This window comes from Zingiber officinale, chromosome 9B (genome assembly GCF_018446385.1).
Source record: "Zingiber officinale cultivar Zhangliang chromosome 9B, Zo_v1.1, whole genome shotgun sequence".
Classification (NCBI taxonomy): domain Eukaryota; kingdom Viridiplantae; phylum Streptophyta; class Magnoliopsida; order Zingiberales; family Zingiberaceae; genus Zingiber; species Zingiber officinale.
This window is the reverse complement of record NC_056003.1, coordinates 9,652,564-9,674,872: the sequence shown is the minus strand read 5'-3', so window position 1 is coordinate 9,674,872 and position 22,309 is coordinate 9,652,564. Positions and strand designations below refer to the sequence as shown.

Genomic DNA, 22,309 nt, shown 5'->3' with positions numbered 1-22,309 from the left:
AAATTCGATAGTTTGTTAGGTTTAATGAAATATTTACTCACAATAGAATTGGACGCATTAGACTCACTCACTGTGGACTACTTAAATCGGCCTTCACTCTCCATAAAAATTTTATCTCTCTTATGTAATATATATATACAAGTTTAAGATAAATAAAAAATTGTTTGCTACTTATAAACCCTCAGATAACTAGATAGATTTATCAAAACAATGTAATAGATCGCCTCAAAAATAAATATATAATTACAAAAATTAAAACATGATCGAGCAAAGAGCTTAGTATTGTCTCAGCTTTGAATATGAATAATCTTTTAAAGAAAATCTGCAGCAGTATCATTTTCTGAATTATTACAATGCAGCATTTTATCGAAATTACTCTCAGTGGGTACAAGATTTGGAAGATACGAGACAAGTTCATGAAAATGATGTCTGTCAGTCTGTATAGTTTAACATTCACTTGCAGTGTAAATCAAGGCAACATTGAGAAGAACCCCTCCCCTGTACATTTAAAAACAAAAAAAGTAAAACTCTTCCCGTTTCTTATGGAAATTTCATTTAATTAATATTTCAAATCTTCAATCGGAGAACCAGAAAATTATTCTAAAGAATTGTTTTTTTTTATTCTGAAGAATTATTCGAAAGAATTACCTTTGTCTTGATCTTTTCCTGGTTAGAAAGATCAGAATGAAGGCATAAGAATATATTTAATAACCATTACAGCTCTCTTGATGGATTAAAGCCATAGAAGCTAACCAACGACATAAATTTACCAAAATATATAGAGGGAAACCCACACACATACGTCCCTCAAGAACACAGTGGAAACAACACCCACATCTAACCAGACTAGAAAGCAAAATCAACAACTATCACAACCTTTACATTCCTCTCAAGAACTGCTGCCGACGACATTATCTTTACAAGATTGCACATACTAGTGCTATACAAAAGAATCGAACTCACTACTGGTGCTATACAAAAGAGAATGACACGACGATTGCATATGCCATGAAAGTTGCTCAAGGAACTGCCTACATCACTGTGCAGTTACACTTGGACTCAGGCTTTGGGGGCTTCGCACTATCTATACTGTGTGTAACTTGATTGTCGCAAGATGTGATCTCTGAGTTTATGACGTTGTTTGTTGGCTCAACAGATGGCATCTTGTCAGCAGTTTCTTGCTTTTTCCTTTTAACTCTACGTGGACTCTGAGTCCGCCCACTGGATGCTTTGCGAAAATCCTTATGATTGGAAACAGTACTTCCTAGAAATGTAATTAGTCGATGTGAAGAGTCATAAAGAGCCAAATCCTTATCCACCGCGATTGTTGCAGCTTTGTTGGCAATATCATGAACAATAGCACTGCAAAAGAGAATGGTATCTGTTGCTTCTTCCAGAGTAAAACATCTTTGCACTTGTTTCCTAGGAGATTCAATGGTAACTGGTTCTTCTGCAAGCACCGGAAAGAATAACGATGATATAACAATTTTATGTTGTGTAAAACATATTTGGAACAATAGGCAATCATCAAAATACATATGATTGCTGGGAAGCTTCTAAATGCTTTATGCCAAAATACTACAAGTTCATATAACAAGTTAGGATATAGATACTATCTATGCTCTAGTATAAGGAGTGTTAGGGGTATTGATATTAATAGGATTGTTGGAGTAGCAGGTTTAATCTCACATGCATAACCCAGGATTAAGGTTATCTTTAGAGTTTTCTATATATTTTTGTATATATATTATTTTTCATATTTGCCATTTAAAATTTTATGTTTTCATATATATTGTTTAAAATTTAAAATATTGTATATATGTCATTAGTGAATTATCTACCTTAAACAGTATGTTATTGCCATTGGCAATATTTTTCTTTAACTTTAAAGATCATAGGAAGTGTTTTAGAATTTAATCATTTATCAGTAAAAAATTTATAAGTTATTTATTTATGTAATATTTTAGAATAATGTATGAAATAAATTCATTAGTTTAAAATAAATCCATCAGTTTGAAATAATCACTTGGATACACCTCTGGACCTTAAATAGATGGGGAAAAGTCTTTGGTAAAATTCTGAAATACCATATTTCTAACAATAAAATCTAATACTACTCTATAAATTCCATTAGTTAAAAATAAGTCCATGTCAATAAAGTTTGGTTAAAATTAAATACCCGAAATAGCCTTAGACCTAAAATAGATGGGGAAAAAACTTTGGCAAATTCTGAAATACTGTATTTCCAACTATAAAATCTAACCCGACTCTCATAAATGTCATTAGTTTAAAATAAATCCTGACATAATAATTAAAAAAAATCCAAATGAACACCCTCAAATGTGCTGCTTGTTGGTTATTTCAGATGTAAACATGAGGGACAAGCTCACTATTTTTATTCTTAAGAACAAAAATGATAAGGAATGCAGTGAGCAGAGAAAGAAAACCTCGAGGAAGGTGAAATTGCAGATGGAAGTCTGGGAAAGATGAAGAAAGAGACCAACAAGAAAAGAGTTGTATCATCCAAACATGGACCAAGTAAACGTGCTAAGAAAGCAAATCAAGTGAAGAAAGGGACTCGTAGATGTAGTGGAGAAATCTAGTCGACATAACAGACTTGTAGAAATCAAAGATATGGTGAAGATAGTGATCTTAGCTCCATGTGTTCTCATTTTTATTTTTCATCAAGAATTTTGATGGATGTACACCCTTTGAAGCATTGTTTGAATGTGTGTTTAAAAGGTCTGAAAAGAGTCAGACAATAAGAACTACCTTGTTGCTGCAGTAGAGGTGAAAATCACAGATGCCTCTTCTATGTGCTACTAAGACATTCTTCGCATAGGTGTTCACAGTGCACATGTGACGCAGAGGATAACTATCGGTTCCGTTGATTCGCGCATTAATATTGGAAATGATCTTCTACACTCCGTTGATTCCGCAGAATGCTAGGAGACGACAACTGACTCCACAAGATCAATCTCGTTCTGATACACGAATACCGAAAGCGATCTTCTAAACCCTATTAATTCCGCAAAATATAGGAGATAGGTAACCAAACTCGAAGTATGGGAAAAAACGACGCAACCACAAATTCTTATTAATAAAAAAACCCTTACAACTGTTGGTGCAATTTCCAGTAGGTCAAGGTTGACCTAGTTGACCAAGCGTAAACCTTGGTCATGGTTTCGATGTTTGACAATACAGAAAGACATGTAGACATGGACAATGTAGGTGCAGTTGTCCATGCGGAGAGATACTAATCAGGGTCTGATCAGGTTGGATGAAGAAGAGTCAAGTAGATCAAGGTTGACCGGATACTTGACTGGGAAGTCCTAACTGGGATGTTAGGCAGTTCGGAAAGTCCTGGTGAGTGAAACCAGGCAGTTCGAAAAGTCCTGGTGAGTGAAGCTTGGTGAAAGTCCGGTGAGTGAAGCTGGTAAGTGAAGCTAGGCGGTGAAAATCCTAGTGAGTGAAGTTAGGTGAAAGCGAAAAGTCCCGGTGAGTGAAGCCAGTTCGGAAAGTCCTGGTGAGTGAAGCCAGCTAGAAATCCTGGTGAGTGAAGCCGGTGAAAGTCCTGGTGAGTGAAGCTAGGAGAAAGTCCTGTGAGTGAAGCTAGGCGATTGGAGAAAGTCCTGGTGAGTGAAGCTAGGCGGTTGGGAAGACCTGGGCCAGGCAGGGAAAGACCTAGTGAGTGAAGCTAGGCGGTTTGGAAGTCCTGGTGAGTAGGCAGGAAATCCAGATGGGTCAAGGTTGACCGGACATCGGTGAAAAGTCCAAGGAGCTTTGCACGGAAAAGTCCAAGTATGGAGACTGCACGGAGAAGACCAAGTGGAGACTTGGCACGGAAAGTCGGAGAGGGCTCGGTAGCTCGTTCTCGGACCCGGACAAAGTCGGAGGCTCGGTAGCTCGTTCTCCTGACTAGGTCAAGAGAGGGCTCGGTAGCTTCTCGGGACCATTTAGGGTTTAGGGTCGGAGTTTAAACCGGATCGGTCCGTGACCGATCCATGATACGCTCGAGTATCCGATCGGTCAGTGACCGATCGATAACAAATGAAGGGTTCGTAAGTCATCCGCAGCAGGAGTCCGATCGGTCTCCACGATCGATCGAGAGACGCACCTCTCTGAGAGGTGGGATCGGTCCGGGAACCGATCAGGGGTCTGATCGGTCCCTAGGACCGATCAGGGTCAGACTGGGGCCTGATCGGTCCAGAACTATCCGCTGGCTCACAACGGTCTTCTATCTTCGGCTTCTTCTTCGCAGGTGGATGCAGTATAAAAGAGGGCTTCTACAAAAAACTTCTTCCTTCTTCTTCCTCCTCGAAACTGAGCTGCTTGTGCTTGAGCTTTGCTGAGCTCCGAAGCTTCGTGTGAGCTTCTTCGACTGAGTTGCTTGTTGGCATTCGTCCGTGAAGTTGGTGCTTCATCCGGGACTTCAGTCGACGAGAAGGCAAGCGAGTATTTGTACATTCATTGTGTATTTTGTTCTTGCTCTTCTTTGTATTTTCATATTGCTGTTGCAAGCTATTGTGGCGAGGTTTCTCCACCCACAAGGAGTATTTATTAGCCGGTTCTCCGGGGACTCATCCACCGACGGATTGATAGGGCTCGTCCACCTTACGGACACGCCGAGGAGTAGGAGTATCACCTCAGAACCTCGTTACATCCATCGAGTTTTAGGTTTGTCTTCTTCCTCTTCGTTTCTACGGTTTCATTTCCGCTGCGCTAACCCTAATCGTAGGAAGAAACGCGAAGAATTTGGGACGGCTATTCACACCCCCCCCTCTCTAGCCGCGACCATCGATCCTAACAACAACATCAACCAAATAATTGTTTATATAGACTCTAATATCTAGACACAAAGAAAGAAATGCTGACAAAAAAGGAAAAATTCTAAACATACTAGAAATCCAAAATACCCTAAACGCACTCAAAATCTAAAAAATATACAAGACAGAAATTATCAAAAATACCCTAAATACCAAACTCGATAAAAATAATAAAAAAATTAAAACTGCTTTCTCGAATTGCTCTTCTCTCCACATTAGGTATAAGAATTGAAATCTCTGAGTTTCATGGTAGCCGGAGGTGGATGAAGTCGACGACGATGAGGGAAATGACGACAAGATCAAAATAATCGGTGACCAAATCTATGACAATGATGATGGAGAAGAGGATCGGGTTATTGTCACCGATGAGGACCAGCATCATCGCCTCCCCCATAGGGAAGAGTAAGATTGGAACGAAGAGGCTATGCAGCTTGGCAGGTGATTGGAGAGTTGTTTCTGGTAGGGTTTTCCTGGTGCTCCCAAAAGCTACAATACAAACTATGGGTTCAGCCCGTGCTTTTGGCATTGGATTGGATTTCACCCTCCCTTCACATAAGGCACTTTTTGATGTTGACATTGAGAGTTTTGAGGACAAACCATGGCGATGCCCTGGGGTTGAGCCTTTGATGGTGTATAATACAAGTTATGATGATGGGTTGCAGAATAGTGATAATAGTAGAGAAATCTAGGGATAGTAAGAATAATCATGTTATTGAATTTTATATCAGATATTTTAGCATGCATCCAGTGCCTCCTCCTCGAGCGATGAATTTTATGCATATGGATCTCGGTCATTGCATCAAAATCAGTCAGCAATAGCACCTAATAGTAGTCCCCTCACTTTTGTCATCCTAAATTTGAGGGCAAATTTTCTCCACCATGGGGAGAATGACGCAGACAGAAGAGCAATTCGAGAAAGCAACTTTAATCTTTTTATTAGTTTTATCGAGTTTGGTAATTAGGGTATTTTTGATAATTTCTGTCTTTTATATTTTGAGTCAATTTAGGATTTTTTAGTATGTTTAGAATTTTTTCTTTATGTCAGCATTTCTTTCCTTTCTTTGTATCTTAGAATTTGGAATCTATATAAACAATTATTTGGGTTGATGTAAGGGGTTTTTTTATTAATAAAAATTTGCAGGTGTGTCGTTTCTTCCCAAACATCGAGTTTGGTTGTCTATCTCCTGACATTCTACGGAATCAACAGGATTTAGAATATCGCTTTCGAAATCGACAGTTATCCACTGCATCAATACTTGTATCCCAATGCCTGCAGGAACTTCATCATAAGCATCCTCCTCCCCATCACCCATTTCGACATCTGAGTTTGTCTAATGATGGAGTTAGATCGGAGTTCTTCTATTTTGGTTTTCAAACCTAACCACCATCCTTTCAGCCAGCTGTTCCACAAACCCTACCATCTGTTCATTCCATTCATCAATAACTCGAACCTACTGCTCCATATCACAATCAAAAGCATAGTCAACACGTTGTTGTCTTCACAGCGATATGCTTCCACAAGATCAACTTCGCTCTGATACCAACTGATGCAACGCATAACTATAGGTTTCGTTGATTCATGCCCGAATATTGAAAACTATCTTTTAAACCCTGTTGATTCTGCAAAATGCTAAGAGACGACGATTGACTCCACAAGATCAACCCTGCTCTGATACTAACTAACGAAGGAGATAATTATCGATTATGTTGATTCGCGCAACGAATAACGGAAGTGGTCTTCCAAACCCTATTGATTCCGCAGAATGTCAATATAGGCAACCAAACTCGACAATTGGGAAGAAACGACACAATCACAAATTCTTATTAATTAAAAAAACCAACCCAAATAATTATTTATATAGACTCCAAATTCTAAGACACGAAGAAAGGAAAGAAATATTGACAGAAATGAAAAATTCTAAACATATTAAAAATCCAAAATATCCTAAACGGACTCAAAATCTAAAAATATAAAAAAAAAATTATCAAAAATACCCTAAATTCCAAACTTGATAAAAATAATAAAAAGATTAAAATTGCTTTCTTGAATTGCTCTTCTGTCCACATCAGCATGGCAGTGACAGACCAGACCAAAGAAGGGATTACTAGGAGCAATAGTGCTCATCACCATCAAGTTCACTGTGGGGGTCTTCACTAGCACACCTTTCAACAGAAGCTTCATGAATTCAATATGATCCTTTAAACTGGCAGTAGCTAGCAAAGACTTTGTCAGAAATGAGGTTTAGGTATGATGATCTGAAAGAGGCAAGATAGTCAAGGCTGATATTCTGAAGGTAGGCCTCGAAGATTGCAAGTCAGAGGGCTTCTGGGCAGAGCTGGCAAAGGCGACAGCACTTGTTGCCATTGAGATGTCACAATGGATGCAAAGGACTCAATCAGCAAAGACGTCAGTACAATAACGATGCTTGGAGGTAGCACTCCTCGTAGATAAGCATCTGTGACCCTCACTGCAATGCTTTGGCTGGAATGTATCTACCACGGAAAGAGGTCGTTGATGTGAGAAGAAGCTTGGCGGAGTAGAGAGAAAATCAAGAGATAAGTGGGAGGTCATGGCGTCCCCTTAGGTTAATACCACTTTTAGAGAACCTTAAGCTAAAATCTAAACAGGAGGCTGTGATACCATAAAGAAATTAAGGCAAGTAGGACAATATTGTATTGTTTATGGGGTAACCAACACTTTAGATATAACACTAAACCTAAAATATTAAGACAAACACCCCTAACAGTGAGGATGTATGTGCAATTTGTAAAAATGAAATAGTGTCCACTTAAAAAGAAAGAGATGCAATGTTATGAGTTTCAAATAAATATGCCAAAAAATTCAAGATAAATTGTTGCAAGATAAAATAATAAAAATCAAAGAAAATATAAATTGCCAGTGGTTAATAACTCAACATTTGGATAAGCAAAAAATTGCAGCATCTACATTAAGTGCAATATGACAAAAAGGTTTTTGCAGATAAAAGTAGTCATCAAACACAGAGTGAATGTGCATAACAGAAAAACCATGTTTACGGCTGAGAAAAAGCAAATATCATTAGAAGCCTCAATGAATATAAGGTTTGAAAATGTCAAACAAAAGCTAATCATGGTCATTAAATGACAAATAATAATTATTTAATAGGTGTTTCCACATACCATAGGAAAAATCCTGGGAAAATTTAGATTCCAATTCAGAAGGCAACACATCCTTGACCAGAGATTTGGAAATGGAATCTTCTAAGAAAGCCTCCCGGCATAGAATCATTTCAGCAGTTGTACAATCGATTTGTGCATCCTGATAACTGACTATTTCATTTTGCTGACGTAAGGTTACAATAGGCAAGCTACTTGTTTCAACATCAGTTACCATATAGTTGTCTTCAATTAAAGGTGCACCTTGGTTAGAAGTAGGTTTCTCAATTTTCTCATTGCCCCCTTCACTGTAATGAAAACAAACTTCATCCATGTTTTGACAAGAGATACAGCTTCTACCTGGATTACCTGAAATAGAAGTATCATGCATTTCGAGAGTATCTTCTTCACCCAACTGCAGTAACATGCCACCAGATGCCAAAGTTGAACTAGCAGAGCAAGATTCATCTGTGCATACGGCAGCTTGATCTGCATATGCATGTTTTAAACCACTCAAACACGAGTATCCAGAAGAATTTTCAGACATTTCAGCATTCAATCTTTTATTTTCCACATCATTTTCAAGACCTGAATTAATGCAAGAAGAAACTTGTTCAGTTTCAATTTCAGTATAAAGTGGTCTATATGTGCCAGGAAAATTTTCCAAATCTGAATGTGCAGTAATGTGACTGCCACACCTCACATTGTCCATCTCATCCTTTCTATTACTTAACTGATGCAAAATGAGCGCGTCCTTTTGTCCAGATGATCCCAGTTCAACAGAGGAAGAAGCAAAAGAATTATCATTCCCAACGTTGTGCTTCATGATGTTCACATCAACTCCATAAGACGGCTCTGTGCACAGAATATTTGTGAGAGAAATGTTGTTTCCTAGCACAAGATGCTGTTTTCTGCTGCTGGACCTGTCTGTTAGAAGTATTGCAATACCCATGCCCTCAGAGTTATCAACCCTGTCATTTGGACAAGGAGTTTGTAGTGACTGTGATGATTCATTTTTACAATAGGAGTCTAGATCATTAGATTCATTTGGGATTAATACTTCCTGTTTAGTAAGATTCTCTTTGTGAATCATCAGGTTTATTCCACTATCCATGGAGAAATCAGTTGCTGGTATTTCCCTAATTTGTCCATGCTGTTCATGAGTAGAATGAGGTCTACTGTGATGCAGCACAGGCATACCCATTTCCCTTTGAACCTGATGACACAGTGCGCCATTAGGATCATCCCGGGATGCAACTTGCCTGGTCCCAGAAGCTTCAGAAGCTATCGCCCCGTGTATTGCATAGCATTCTTGACACACATCCACAACCATATCCATGACCATGAAGCTTTTTCCACATTTCAAGCAAATGCATAATCTTTCAATAGAATTGATCTCCTGGGAAGTAGCATTAGTCTCAGATTCTTTGGAATTTACCAAACAACATGATGCTAAACATTCTTGACAAACATCCATATCCATCAAATCAAAATATTTTCCACATTTCAAGCAAATGCTCACTTTTTTACCAGCATAAATATCTAAAATCTCATAAGCAAATGATGCATCTTGACAAGCAACAGTATTTCCGGCAACACCATCATCAGCCATTGATTTGTTCAACTTTGAGTCCACTTTGCTGGGCATACTCTCGTCAAAAATCCCAATACTACTTTGGCATTTTCCAGAGTAAGTGTTGTGACAAGTATCTTCATTTACCTCATCTAATTTATCTAAGATAAACACTTCCTCTTGGAATCCAGTAATCTTTCTCCTATCCCATTTGCCAGCCAGATCACTTTGATCATGGTCAGCATCCTCTAAATCAAGAGGAAAATGTGCCCTGTGCTCAGAAGTTGCATTACTGCTGGTTGTGAGTGAAGAATTCCTAGAAAGCATAGACCCATGCACACTGCTTGTTTTCGTAGAGTAAAATGTGGTGGCAGGAACACTAGATAACAACGGCCTGAACATATTTTGAGGAGTTCTATTGTGATCCTACACAGAGTTTTGTAAATAGAGATTTCAGTGAGTTAAAAAATGTAAAAATTGCAATAGTTCCACACATAAAAGAAAGTATGAACCAAACATAAGCTGAATATTCACCAAGTTTTCTGCCATATGAAGAATCAATTTACACTGCATAAGAAAACAGTGAACTAAGAAAATGAAACAACTATGTTTAACCCCCAAAAAACACGACAGCAATAACTGCATATGACAGAGTAGCAAGGCTGATCAAATCAAATTTCGAGTAATGAATAGCTTTGATGAATTTCAAATCATAAGTCTAAGGTTCAATTTAAAATTATAAAATATCTTAGAAAATCATTCTACTTTTATTCTTGAGATTCTAAATATGTAAAATTAAATAATAAGCTATTTAATAGCATACTCTCATAAATGGAGTAAATTAAACCATTATAAATAGAGTAAATTGATGTTTATTCAGAATAAAAATACATAGGATCATATCTCTGATTCATAAATAATTGTTTATTTTATTCAATTACGAATCGAAATGAGATGAGCAATCAAAAATTTCTTTGTCAAATTCTTTTAACATATCATCCTTGACTCTACCCTTGTTGTCAATCTTTGAGTTTCAATTGTGTCAACACAGCAGTAGATAAAGAGAGGCGGACAATGACCATGCTATGTAATGAGAGAAATAAAGGGTGACAGAGACATGATACAGCTTTTAAATCACCATTGATTTTGCCTTCATTGTCTTCCTGTGCATTCACAAATATGGACTTAATGATAATGAGTCCACCTTGGTTATCGTCAACTATAGCTTCAGGTGATAAAATTTTTCTTCTTTTATATTATCATTGACATTGAGATTTACTTTTATACCTTTATGATGTAACATAAGATGCATCTTTTTTTTTCTTATTTTATAATGAATATAGTTCGATTTGTAATATATGGGGTTTAATTTAATGCCTTAATGAGTTCCTTTTAATTGGACAAATTTAATGTTTAATGGATTTATTTCTCATTTTAAGAATCGAATAAAATAAGATTTTATCAAATCATATTAATCTAAACCAAAGCATCATTGTTCTTTTATATTTTGGTTCATATATAGAAAATGTATCGTTTTATATATGAATCAGAATCCATCAAATGATATGAACCATGAATCATATGATTTATTAAATAGTAGAACATCACTTGTCTATGTAAGGCCAACAAGCGCAGAAGACATACAAAGTTATCAACCTATTTCTGAAATTCTCAAACAATCAAAAATAAGAACCAGAACTTCCTGCTTTGTTTAAGGAGATTATAGTTATCGTAATAATAATCCCACATGGATTGTTTTCTTGCCTTGCCTTGCTAAACTAGGCTGTTTTCTTGCCTTGTATTGTTAAACTTTATAAGGCAAACTATAGTATCTCTTATTGATTCAATACTATTATTTCCTTCTCCAATTAAACTTTGAATGAGAATGAGTCCTCTCTTAAAACTACAACAGATACTCCAACAGGAGACTCACTATTTCCTTAGCAATTTTGCTAAAGCCGATAATACCTGAGAAGTTCCAATATCACCATATTTATCTTGTGCCAAACACCACCTCTCTCAGTAATGCCTCTATCAAGGCCTCATTCAAGTCAACTACATGAATGTCATTGCTCCATTGAGCTCTATGCAAGGCAATGTATCCTCATTGAATAATAGAGAATATTTTTTTGATAAATTCTAACACGTTATCAATAAATCTTCTTGATCCTCCTCCATAGCTATCAATTTGAGGGAGCACATAGAGATTGTGGCCTCCCTCCATCTAATCACTAGCCTCCCTCTTACCCCTTTGCCTCTCTATTATCCATGCCATCTTATGATTGCGCTCTAATGACACCACCGACTATTGTACAATCTCCACCTTCCTGCTCTCCATTGTTAATAAGTGGTTGTTCATGGAGTTCCATGATTCAACATCCGTACACACTTTTGTAACTCACCAACATTGCAGGCACTATCCTATGTAAACACCTCCACCTTGGTTACCACGCCTAAATTGCTTCTCTCAAATTGAAGAGTTGTGTGTTATACTATCATACTGTCAATCACTTAGACATCCCATTGAAAATGCAATCATCCATAGGTAATGTAAACCTTTGGATATGACACTAGGTGATAACCTAAAATCTTTTTTATTTGTGACCATTTGCAAATATCCCCTCCTCCTGAAGATTATGAAGGTCATCCTTGGGGCTAGGCAAGTCATCTAATCTAGCTTTGGATGGTAATTTGACAAGTTTTATGGTATTTAATCATATGTTATCTTTTTTATTGGATAAGGTAAATAAATTATGATCCAAAAAAAGTGCACAATCATGTATGGGTGTACCCAATCTATGTCCTAACATCCTGAACATTGTACCAATGCAGACCAGGGATCTGATTGAGTAGCTTTAGTGGTCTGTAATTGTGTGTCCGTCCCATATACAATAGTCTGATAAGGGAACAGCCTTTATAGCTGCCCAGCCATTATCTGCATAGAAGATATGCAAAAATGTGCATGTCTTCAGCACTTCTCGGCCTTTCAAACCCGAGCACTCTTCCCAGAAAGTTGTGCTGACACCAAGCCTTGGTGGATAGTCAACATCCCTAAGTTGCTCAGTTGCCTCTCACTCTGTTGGAGGATCATCAATGGATATCTCCCTTGTGTTGGAATCCCAAGGTTATTTTGATGTGATCAACAAGTTAAGTTAAGTCCTGTAGTGTTTTAACTTTGTGTCTAAGTGTGCAGGAGCTTAGGAGCACAGAGGGTCGAGCAAAAGACGCAGCTAGCGAGAAGGACGGCACGGGAGAGAGCCGACGGGCTCGGTGCGTCCGAGGGACGAAGTGCTGCGGAAGAGTACGCTGGTGGACGAGAAGGAGGGCGCGGCGTTTCCGAGGGACGAGAAGTCGGAACAGAAGGTTGCTCGAGAAGACCGGAAGTTGGGTTCGAGTGAGCCCTATTCCGGATGGTCGAGATCACCCAAGCAAGCGGAGCCGGAGCGGAAGACCCGGACTGAGGCGAGCTGAACCGGAGCAGAGGGCCCGGACCTGGATTTTATCCAGATCGCAATCAAACACGATATATGCGAAAGGGATAAAGTTTTATCCCCTTCTAGACACCTAGAACGCTTCCAGACCCCCCGACCAAGGCTATAAATATAGCCTTGGTCCAAGAAGCTAACAACAAGCAATTCTTGCATTCAACACTTGTGTACTTCCTTGTTAGTTTAGCTTCTTTCTTTTTGCGTTTTCACTGCTGTAAGAGGCTTCTCTGCCTGAAGGAGATCTTTTAGTGTGCGATTTATTCCTTGGATTAACAACCTCCCCGGTTGTAACCAAGTCAAGTCTGTGAGCCTCTTCTTGTAGTTTATTGCTTTCTTTATTTAATTATATGCAAGTGTTTAAGTTATAAGTTCAAGAAGGGTGTTTTGTGTTTGTGTTTTTTTAAGGCTATTCAACCCCTCTTCTAGCCGGCCAACGCGGACCAACACCTTGCACCACAATTGCCCCTCCATCACCTTGGCAAAATAGGTGCTAGGCCTCAGTATATGAAGTCATCAGCCTAGGTCAGTTGTTTGCTTCTTGCTCCACCCACCAACAGAGGCAGCCCACTTACTCCCATTGTTGTGACACCATGACCATGACTTTGGTAGTCGAAAAATGTTGCTGAGGGTACACTAATATGTTATCCTTGGTTGTATTGGATGTTGTGATATCATGGCATCCCCTATTGCTGAGGGTACACTAATATGTTATCCTTGGTTGTATTGGATGTTGTGATATCATGGCATCCCCTAAGGCTCTACCTGATTGATTCACTCTGATTCCCAATTCATTCCGATTCATTTTCATTCCACTTATGTTCCTTCCATGATTATGATATCACCATTTGTAGAAAAATAGAGCTTTATCTCCATGTATAGCATATCACTTATCAAATTGGATAACTAAATGCTAAAGAATTTTATTTCTCCACAATTTCTCATGGACTGCAAGAAGCCTTGGCTATCAAATTCACCAAAGCTTTCAAGTTTAACCATGATAAATTATGAGAACATGCATACTCAAACTTCTGGAGAATACTTATGCTTGCCACCTCTTCCATCACAAGGATGCTTCCAAGTCCTGCAATTTTCTATTGATATTTCAATAGCTTGAAGCTCTCACAGTGTATTCATGTACTTAGACTTTAATAATTATATTTTTATTTTATCATAATATGTTTAACTAGCTAAGCGCATTGGTGCAAGCTACATGCCAGCATAGCTGATAAAGTTAACTTTGAAGTGCATTAAAGCATGATTTAAAATCTCATACCATGTAGGCAAAACAATCAAAATGTATCATTCCAATAAATTATCAAATTTGATACTACTCAGTACATACAAGGTCTCCTAAGTCGTCGTCCCAATGATGTTGATAAATATTATATGATGCCAACACTCAACACCCCTTGATATATTACAACACGGGTCAAGATGTATTGAGATAATGTTGTTTTTTTTTTTAGTGTGTTGTCATACAAGATAATGTCAAGATAGTACCACGGCAGATGGAAAACAAAGTTTGAACTTAAGTATATAATTGTCTTTTTTTTTCTTTTTCTTCATTTTCTTTGTCCTACCTCTAACTCACTAGTGGCACCACACATCAAAATGTTGGTACTATATCGAAATCAGTATCGCGGAAACTTTAGAATATTAAAGTAGGGAAAAAAAGAAAGTACAAAAGGAGGGAACCCTTGTTATGCAATTTAGAGAAAATGTGAATTGATTTAGCTAGTAATATAACTAACATTTAGGCATCAAATCATTCTAACATAGTCAAAACCATATTCTTTTTTTATTAAAAAAGGTTTAAGGGGTAGAAAATCTGAAATACCACAAAGGTAGTGCAAATAAAAGAAAAGAAGCACACAAGGATGATGAACACATGATGAAATATTCCTGTATGTATGCCACAATGTGTAAATTATATGTATGTATATATATTCCAACAGTTGAGACAAAGATATTGTATAAAGGACTCAATACAATACCACATTAGTAAAATATCTCATGTGGAATTATACCCATATATACTATTATAACACCAATAACTCATAAAAGTAACTTCTAAGTCCTATCACCAACGAACATAGTCGTATCTAATGAGAAACATTCTGTAAAAGTACTTCATATATCATGATGACTGACTCCGATTTCATACTCACAATTATTGTCTCTGTAAAGCTTTGCAATACAACAACAGTTTTCCAAATATAATAATATAAGTATGCAAAAAATATATACAAAACAAGAATTCATGAGACAAAGGCAGTTAACAGATATGCAATTAGTAGAAAACTACACTTGACTTTGAAGCTAAAAAACACACAGGTAGACAATCAGTTCACACTTATGGCTCCATATGAACAAATTACAAGTGTCAGTTTCTAAATGATAAAGAATAAAGATAGTTGATAACCATGCATAACAAAAATGCATGTTCCTCATGTACCCAAAGGATTATTATTCAGTTCCTATGCAACAATTTGAAGGGGAGCCTTGGCGCAACAGTAAAGTTGTTATCATGTGACCAAAAGGTCACGGGTTCGAATCCTGAAAACAACCTCTTGCAAAAAGCAGGGTAAGGCTGCGTACAATGAATCCTTCCCCGGGATCCCACATGGCAGGAGCTTCGTGCACCGGATTGCTCCTATGCAACAATCTCCATTCTTTTCAAGTATTAGATTTACCAATTCCACCAACCTCAAAATTTTGGTAGCATGACAAACAAAAGTAGTTCAGTTTGTTTTTAGAGAGAAATGAATAAAGAATTTACTAACAATGAGTAATTTCACAAAATCAGCACTAGTATAGGAATGGTTGAAGCGCAAAAAAGTCATTTTTAACAAAAATCCAACTCAAACAAATTTCCAGTATTTTCAGAGGGCCAAGGGTTGAAGAGTGTTCAAGAGTATACATGCTCCTAAACAAAAGATTGTAGCAGTAATAAAGCAATGTACAGCACTTTACCGTTTGCCTACAAGCAAAATCAAAGGATCTTTTTGGAGCAAAACTTGCAGAGAGAGATCCTGAAGGTTTCTTGGAAAATCCCAGAGCTCTGTTGTGTGCAAAATTTTGATATTTCCTTGTAGCTGTATTAACCAAAACTCCTGCAGAAGCATGTGATTGAGCATCATCTTCCTGGGAAGATGATGCAGATGGCTTGCTAATATAGCTAAATTTGTCACCTTCACTGTTACGTGGTGATATTGTACTTCTAGAAGAAGATGGTGACATTGACTGCCTTCCATATTTCGACATAGACCCCCTTCCATTACCAGATATCGGTGATGAACCACGGACACGTGTTGCTGACTGGTCTGTTAGGGAAGTTCGAAGGTTAGGTGGCACATCAGTGGAGAAACCAGGAAGATTTGATGGCCATCCTCGCAGTTTTGGTGAGGCAGAATTCCCACGATTTGCCTTTACAGGTGACATGCCCCCTTTACCAGTGAATTTCTGCATACTGGAACCAGTGCTTATCCTCCGTGATGGTGGAGTCGAAGACATTTGAGCTGATGGCAATGATTTGGTTGGAGGTGTGGAAGGCCTCCGCAAGTGTGTTGCAGATCGAAGAATTGGAGGTGGGCTTGAGTGAGGAACTGAGGATGGCCTACTTCTTGGACGGGAGACACTATAGTTAGAGCTAGGAGATGAACTTAATCTATGTGGACTCTCACTGCTTCTTTTAGGCCTTGCAGACTGTAAGAAGAATAATCAAAAAAGATACTTGAAAGAAAGGGGGATAAAATGAAACTTCCCATACATGAAATGTTGTCAGAAAAGGGAATTCATACCATTGATATATTCGAGATTGGAATAGGTTGACTTCTTGTCCTGCCTCTAGAAGAATTTGGAGATTGTGACACATCATCATCCAGCGAAGGAAATAGAGGAGTATCAGGAGGAGTTAACAACCTGAATGGAAAGCAATTTATTAGTCATGATTTGATATAGCTAAATTTCCAAGAGAAGGTACAAAACTGTTATCTTCTTATACCATAATTGGATAACAAACAAAGGCAAGCTCAAAACATAACAGCTAAGGAACCAACAGAAACTTCACATTACATGCTTCATGCTCGGGAAAAATATAACAATAGTCTATTCCAGATTCTTAGCACCTAAGTGTCTCTTTACAACATAGTGGAGTGACTATTAACATTGTCATCGAGCCAATGAACAAAGCCTCTTACATAAGGGAACATACCAGTCATAATCATTCTTCTCACCATCTGCATCAAGTAGGCCATTTCTCTCTGTTCGAACTGGTATGGTGATCCCAAGATTAAAATCCGAAACATATCTCAATTTTGCTGAGATGAGTGACAAATTTGTATAAATCAGTACTTAAACACAGATGAGAAATCTAAAGAATAAAGTCTATAGATCAGGAAATCAAAAGCAGAATATTGATATTACATATAGATTCATCAAAGTCGTCACAGGAGTGCAGCAAGAAGTTGTCTCTTTCACGGTTCTGCAACTCGTTAAACAGGAATAGATCATCATCCTTGGCCTTGAGAGAATATTTTCTCTCAAAACTGTGGCCCCGTTTGTGGGCGCTTTCTGCTTTAAGCTCTGTCACTAGGGAGCGCCTGGTCAAAGGTGAAGAAGGCATCTTATAATCTTCTAGTTCTTCTTGCAGACAAAATTGCTTCTAGATCCTCACATATTAATGTTCAATAGGTGCGCAATAAAACCAGTTGCTTAGGACCTTCATCCAGATTGGATCAATGTTAATGTGACTACCTGCGGATCGAGCTTGCAATTAATAACGTTAAGATAGAGAAACGGAAAAAAAAAAAATGTTTCCGGGCAAACACTCAAATCTAGAGAATCCTCGGCCTTTTTGCTAACTGTCGTGAAACTTTCAACACATAATGCCAAATCGTAACAAACACATGTTTGTTAGACTGATCAGCAAGGAACAAGGAATCATCAGAAAAGAGCGTATAATGCATGAATTATGAGGTAAGGTCATCGAAGTACAAAACTAAGCGTCGAACTGACCTACTACATCAAAATTCATTTTTTTTTCACAGACAATTCTCTCAACGCTACAGCAGAACAAGCAAAAAGAAGAGACAAGGAACATCAATGAACTCCTACCTCCCGCATTCAAGCTACAGGATGCCGACAAGTAGAATCCCCCGTTTTCATTCTTTTCCTCCCGAAACCTCCGATCTGCTTCTCTCCGAGCCCTCCGCTTAGAGCATCTGCACCAACTGCCAACCTAAGCGGCCAAACCAGCCTCTTCAAGACCCTTATCCTCCACAAGGAACGAATTATTGGTAGGAAAGAACGGCATTGGGCCACCAAAGCCAGAATCCGGCGGCGGATTCGTGGCGGAAGCACAAGGGCCAGCTTTCTCACAATTCGAAGGTTGGGCGAGTCGGGTAAGGGGATGACTGCAGAGATTTAGAGTGGATTCAAAGGAGAGAAATTAGGGTTTCTCTTTCTCCGATCTTTCGTTTTAGCTTTTCGCCTTCTTCACCCCACCCCCACCGTGCTTTCCTCTGAACCACGCTTTGCTCGCAGACACACATACGAACAACCACTCTCTTTTCCCTCTCAAGTATTAAAATTACACGAATGCCACTGGCGCTCTTCCTAAAAAACAATTAACTTATAATTATTGTACCATAAAAACAATTAACTTATAATTATTGTACAATGGAACAATGAACTTATCATTATTGTACACTGGAAACAATTAACTTACTTTTTAGATTATACTCATGTGATAGTACTATAACTTGAGTTATTTAATTTTTGTGTCAAATTTAATAATATTACTTCTTTATTTAATTGTATGAGTCTTTAATTTTTTTAAAAAAAAATATTATTTTTGTTATTGACGACATTTCTAGGTATTAATGAGTTGGGCTAAGGATAGGTATGAGTCTATCCATTTATCATGATATATTGAAATCGATGTACACGTGTGATATCTATAGTGTTAGATATAACTGGCGACGTCACACTGGCTCGTCTAGCACATGCATTAGTTTAATTGAGTCGTGCCCAACTAACTTGAGCTTATTAGATCAAGAGTTGTATTTAAAAAATAATAATAAACAGAACAATTATAAAAAAATATTTAAAATTTTAGAAGAAAAAAATGGCTTGTCACCCAAGTCGACTATTTGTCGATAAAGTAGGACTAGAATTGATTATTCCTGTGAATTATTTCTTACGAATTGTATTCATATCCGCCAAATTAAAAAAAAATAGATAAATACATATTCCTGAATTATTTTATTTTTAATAATAATTTTTTCTTGCACAGGGATTGACAGAATTGAGCCTCCGATTCTACTAAAGTCGGCTGTGCTCTTCGATCTTCATCTTCCTCGGCTAACTTTTTTCAATCGAGGACGAAGCTCTTATGAAAACTTTGACCTTTCTCATTGCTTGGCCTTCCTCTTCTCAGCCACTAGGAAGAAAGTAAGCGCGAGAACGGAGAAGGCCGAGAAGCATGCAGCAGCTATATCCAGCGACGCGTGCCGGCCGGAGATCCCGATGATGTGGAACAGGTTGGTGGTTTTCTTGGCATCGGTGGTCTGCCCGTAGGCGACCTCGACGTCGGAGGAGTCGAGCGCGTAGGCCCTCACGAAGTAGGTCGCCGTGGGGATGCTCCGCTCCACGGCGTAGTCGTAGGAGCCGCCGACGGAGGCGTAGGGCGTGGTGGTGATCTTGAACGGACACGTCTTGTCCTTCTTGAGGTCGTCTCGGGTCTTGCGCCACCTGCGGTCGACCTGGCTCACCGGCGCGTAGCACAGGCTTATCTTCACCTTTGCGTAGGCCGCGCCGGTGCCGGCGGGGAGGCTCCCGTTAAGAGCCCAGCTCACTCTGATCTGATCCACGCCGGCATACAACACTGCACGCCCAACCAAGAAATCTCTATGAAGTTACAGTTCCAAACTTGTACGAGGAGAAAGCACTAACCTTGGCCTGGTCTTGGTGATGCAGTGACTATGAGAGCCTGGTGCAGGGAGGAGAACAGCACTGCAGAAGAAGTCCTCAGAAAACAGAGGAGGAGAAGAAAAGTTGCAATTTGATGCAGGAGGGAAGAAGGCATTTTGATTGACTCTACTTCTTCATGGAGAAAAAGATTGTGGAAGAGAGGTGTCCTTAAATAATATAGTTCCAAGCGAATAGTGGGCAATGGGGACTGAAAGAGAATCTTTGTTTCAGGCCTTGGAGACTTTTGCGTTCAGCTGAGAAAGGTCAGAAGTTGACTTACTTGGCAGCTGATAGAGATGCATGCAGGAAAATCAATGCACGAGTTTAATGGTAGTTGTCGTGTTCTTACCGGCTGCTTTTACTTGCATTGTGACATTCACACATGGATTAAGAGTCAATTTGTGTTATCCAGTGGAACTCATTCTGCTGTTGTTTAAACTAAACAATATCAATCTACTGCTGTGAGTTATGATCATTTTTTATACTGCTGTGAGTAAATTTAAAGGTGATGCGACCGTCAAATTTAAGAAAAGATGGTAGTTAAAATTAAGATGAGATAATAGTTAAGCCTCATTTGTAATCAGCTTAGCTTCTCATTCAGTGTTAAGATTTTCGATATGAGGACGGTCGGCTTAAGAGTTGATCGGACTGGAGGGATATAGTACTCCATGTATCTAGACATTCAGTTTATAGTCGGTCGATCAAAAAATTGATTGGACTTATGAGACCTAGCTTCTATCCGGAGCACATGTTCAGGCAACCCTAGAGTTGGTCAGACTTAAGAGATTCGTCATTCCACCCAGTGCCAGGATGTATAGACTAACCCTGGTCAAGCATATGAGCTAGATCTAACTTATTGCTACAATCTTTCAGTATATAATTGGTTGGCCTAATATGTCACGCCCCAGAGGAGTCCTTGTCCGAAGAAATTTCGGCAGCATCTCCCCTGTATGAGTGACAATCTGAAGCATTTACATACAAAATATACATCAGCCACACTCGGCTGGAATATATATATACCATAGAAAATGGAAACAACACAACCACGTAGTTTAATATACTCAGCCTACTCGGCGGGACAAAAAAGATAAAATAAGCACAACAGAAAGAAAACGAAGAGAAAACCCACAAATTGCAAAGTTATCAAAACATCACAAATACCAAGTCCACACAACAAGTATCAAAACATAGTTCACACAACACCAAATCCAACGAATACGAAATGCAAGTAAAGAGAAACAGAACCAAAATCAATTTTCGAATATGACGCGGGACCCAGGACTGGCAGCCGGCATCTCTCCAAGCATCCATGACTCATCTATCTGTTACCTGGCGAAAGAAAACCATTTTACGGGGTGGTGAGTATTGGAACTCAGCGGGTAAGGAAAGAGATAGTGCATGAACATAATCAACCAATAAATAATACCCAAAAAGAATACAGTCTCATAAGAGAATAGCAGATACAAAAATAAAACCATGATAAAGGTTCATACCTGGAACGATATCCTAGGCTAGATATAGAAAGTCAGAAATGGTACCAATCTGCTACAGTACTGCTCATAACTACAGAGGTAATGAGTAAGGTATATAAACATTTCCAATTACTAAACCAAGGTTTAACCACCTACAACGTGAGCATATCTTAACATAATACAGCATATCAGCATAAGTGAACAACAGCAAGAAGCAACGGCAACATAAATATACCACAGCAGCATAAGTAAGCAATAACAACATAAGTAAACAGCAGCAGCCAAAGCAGGCATAATAACAGCGTATGCACGGATGGTCACCCCGCCCACCTCTCTGCACCATGACCCCTGTATGGTCGAGAGGCCGGATCAATGACAACTGTACCACCCAAAGGCCGCCACTCCCGCGAGTGACCGGATGGACAGGTGCTGAGTAGCTAACTAGCTACACAGCGAAGGGGGTCCCTGCTGCTCGCAACTCCAGCTACCACTACCCACGCGTGGCCGAGTGGGACACGACAGGACAAGCGGCATCAACTCCAGCTACCACTCTCTTGAGTGGCCGAGGATGCGGCATGCATGCAATGACATGATGCGAACAATGCAATAGCCATCATATATATATATAAGCAGAAACAGGTATGCTACATGAAGCCAGCATGCTCAATATCGTACATAAACAAACAACAGTTAAAGCATACAAATATGATATCTAGTATCTGCTACGGATCATGGACAACAAAGGAGACTGTATAGATATGGAAACGAATATCTCAAAGATAACGTGGAAGTATCAAGCACCGGAAAAATAAGAGTGGAGTCAAGGTAAACAGTCCTTATCCA

The 22,309-nt window shown here is 38.7% G+C and overlaps 2 protein-coding genes across 2 annotated transcripts; both read right to left on the bottom strand.

Moving 5' to 3' along the window:
* Positions 1-742: 742 nt before the first annotated feature.
* Positions 743-18,587, bottom strand: LOC122022655. Its single transcript, XM_042580707.1, has 7 exons — positions 18,138-18,587; positions 17,448-17,777; positions 17,236-17,341; positions 16,823-16,943; positions 15,996-16,727; positions 7,986-9,960; positions 743-1,450 (listed from the first exon to the last, which is right to left on the bottom strand). The coding sequence occupies exons 2-7, from the start codon at positions 17,644-17,646 to the stop codon at positions 1,032-1,034; spliced, it is 3,552 nt and encodes a 1,183-aa protein (XP_042436641.1). The 5' UTR covers positions 17,647-17,777; positions 18,138-18,587; the 3' UTR covers positions 743-1,031.
* A 672-nt stretch (positions 18,588-19,259) lies between these two features.
* LOC122022798 (high-affinity nitrate transporter-activating protein 2.1-like) lies at positions 19,260-21,775 on the bottom strand. Its single transcript, XM_042580914.1, has 3 exons — positions 21,619-21,775; positions 19,977-20,246; positions 19,260-19,908 (listed from the first exon to the last, which is right to left on the bottom strand). Exons 1-3 carry the CDS (start codon positions 21,758-21,760, stop codon positions 19,436-19,438), a joined length of 885 nt encoding a protein of 294 aa, XP_042436848.1. The 5' UTR covers positions 21,761-21,775; the 3' UTR covers positions 19,260-19,435.
* Between the last annotated feature and the right edge of the window lie 534 nt (positions 21,776-22,309).

Excerpts from the sequence above, each read along its gene's own strand:
- LOC122022798 (XM_042580914.1), bottom strand. The coding sequence starts at position 21,760 with ATGCCTGCTTTGGCTGCTGCTGTTTACTTATGTTGTTATTGCTTACTT. Across the intron at positions 20,247-21,618 it reads AAGATATGCTCACGTTGTAG|GAACGCAAAAGTCTCCAAGG; the intron begins GTGGTTAAACCT and ends CCTTTCTCAGCT. Across the intron at positions 19,909-19,976 it reads ATCACCAAGACCAGGCCAAG|TGTTGTATGCCGGCGTGGAT; the intron begins GTTAGTGCTTTC and ends TTGGGCGTGCAG.
- LOC122022655 (XM_042580707.1), bottom strand. The coding sequence starts at position 17,646 with ATGCCTTCTTCACCTTTGACCAGGCGCTCCCTAGTGACAGAGCTTAAA. Across the intron at positions 9,961-15,995 it reads ATTTTGCTTGTAGGCAAACG|GATCACAATAGAACTCCTCA; the intron begins GTAAAGTGCTGT and ends AACTCTGTGTAG. Across the intron at positions 1,451-7,985 it reads TTCCCAGGATTTTTCCTATG|AAGAACCAGTTACCATTGAA; the intron begins GTATGTGGAAAC and ends CGGTGCTTGCAG.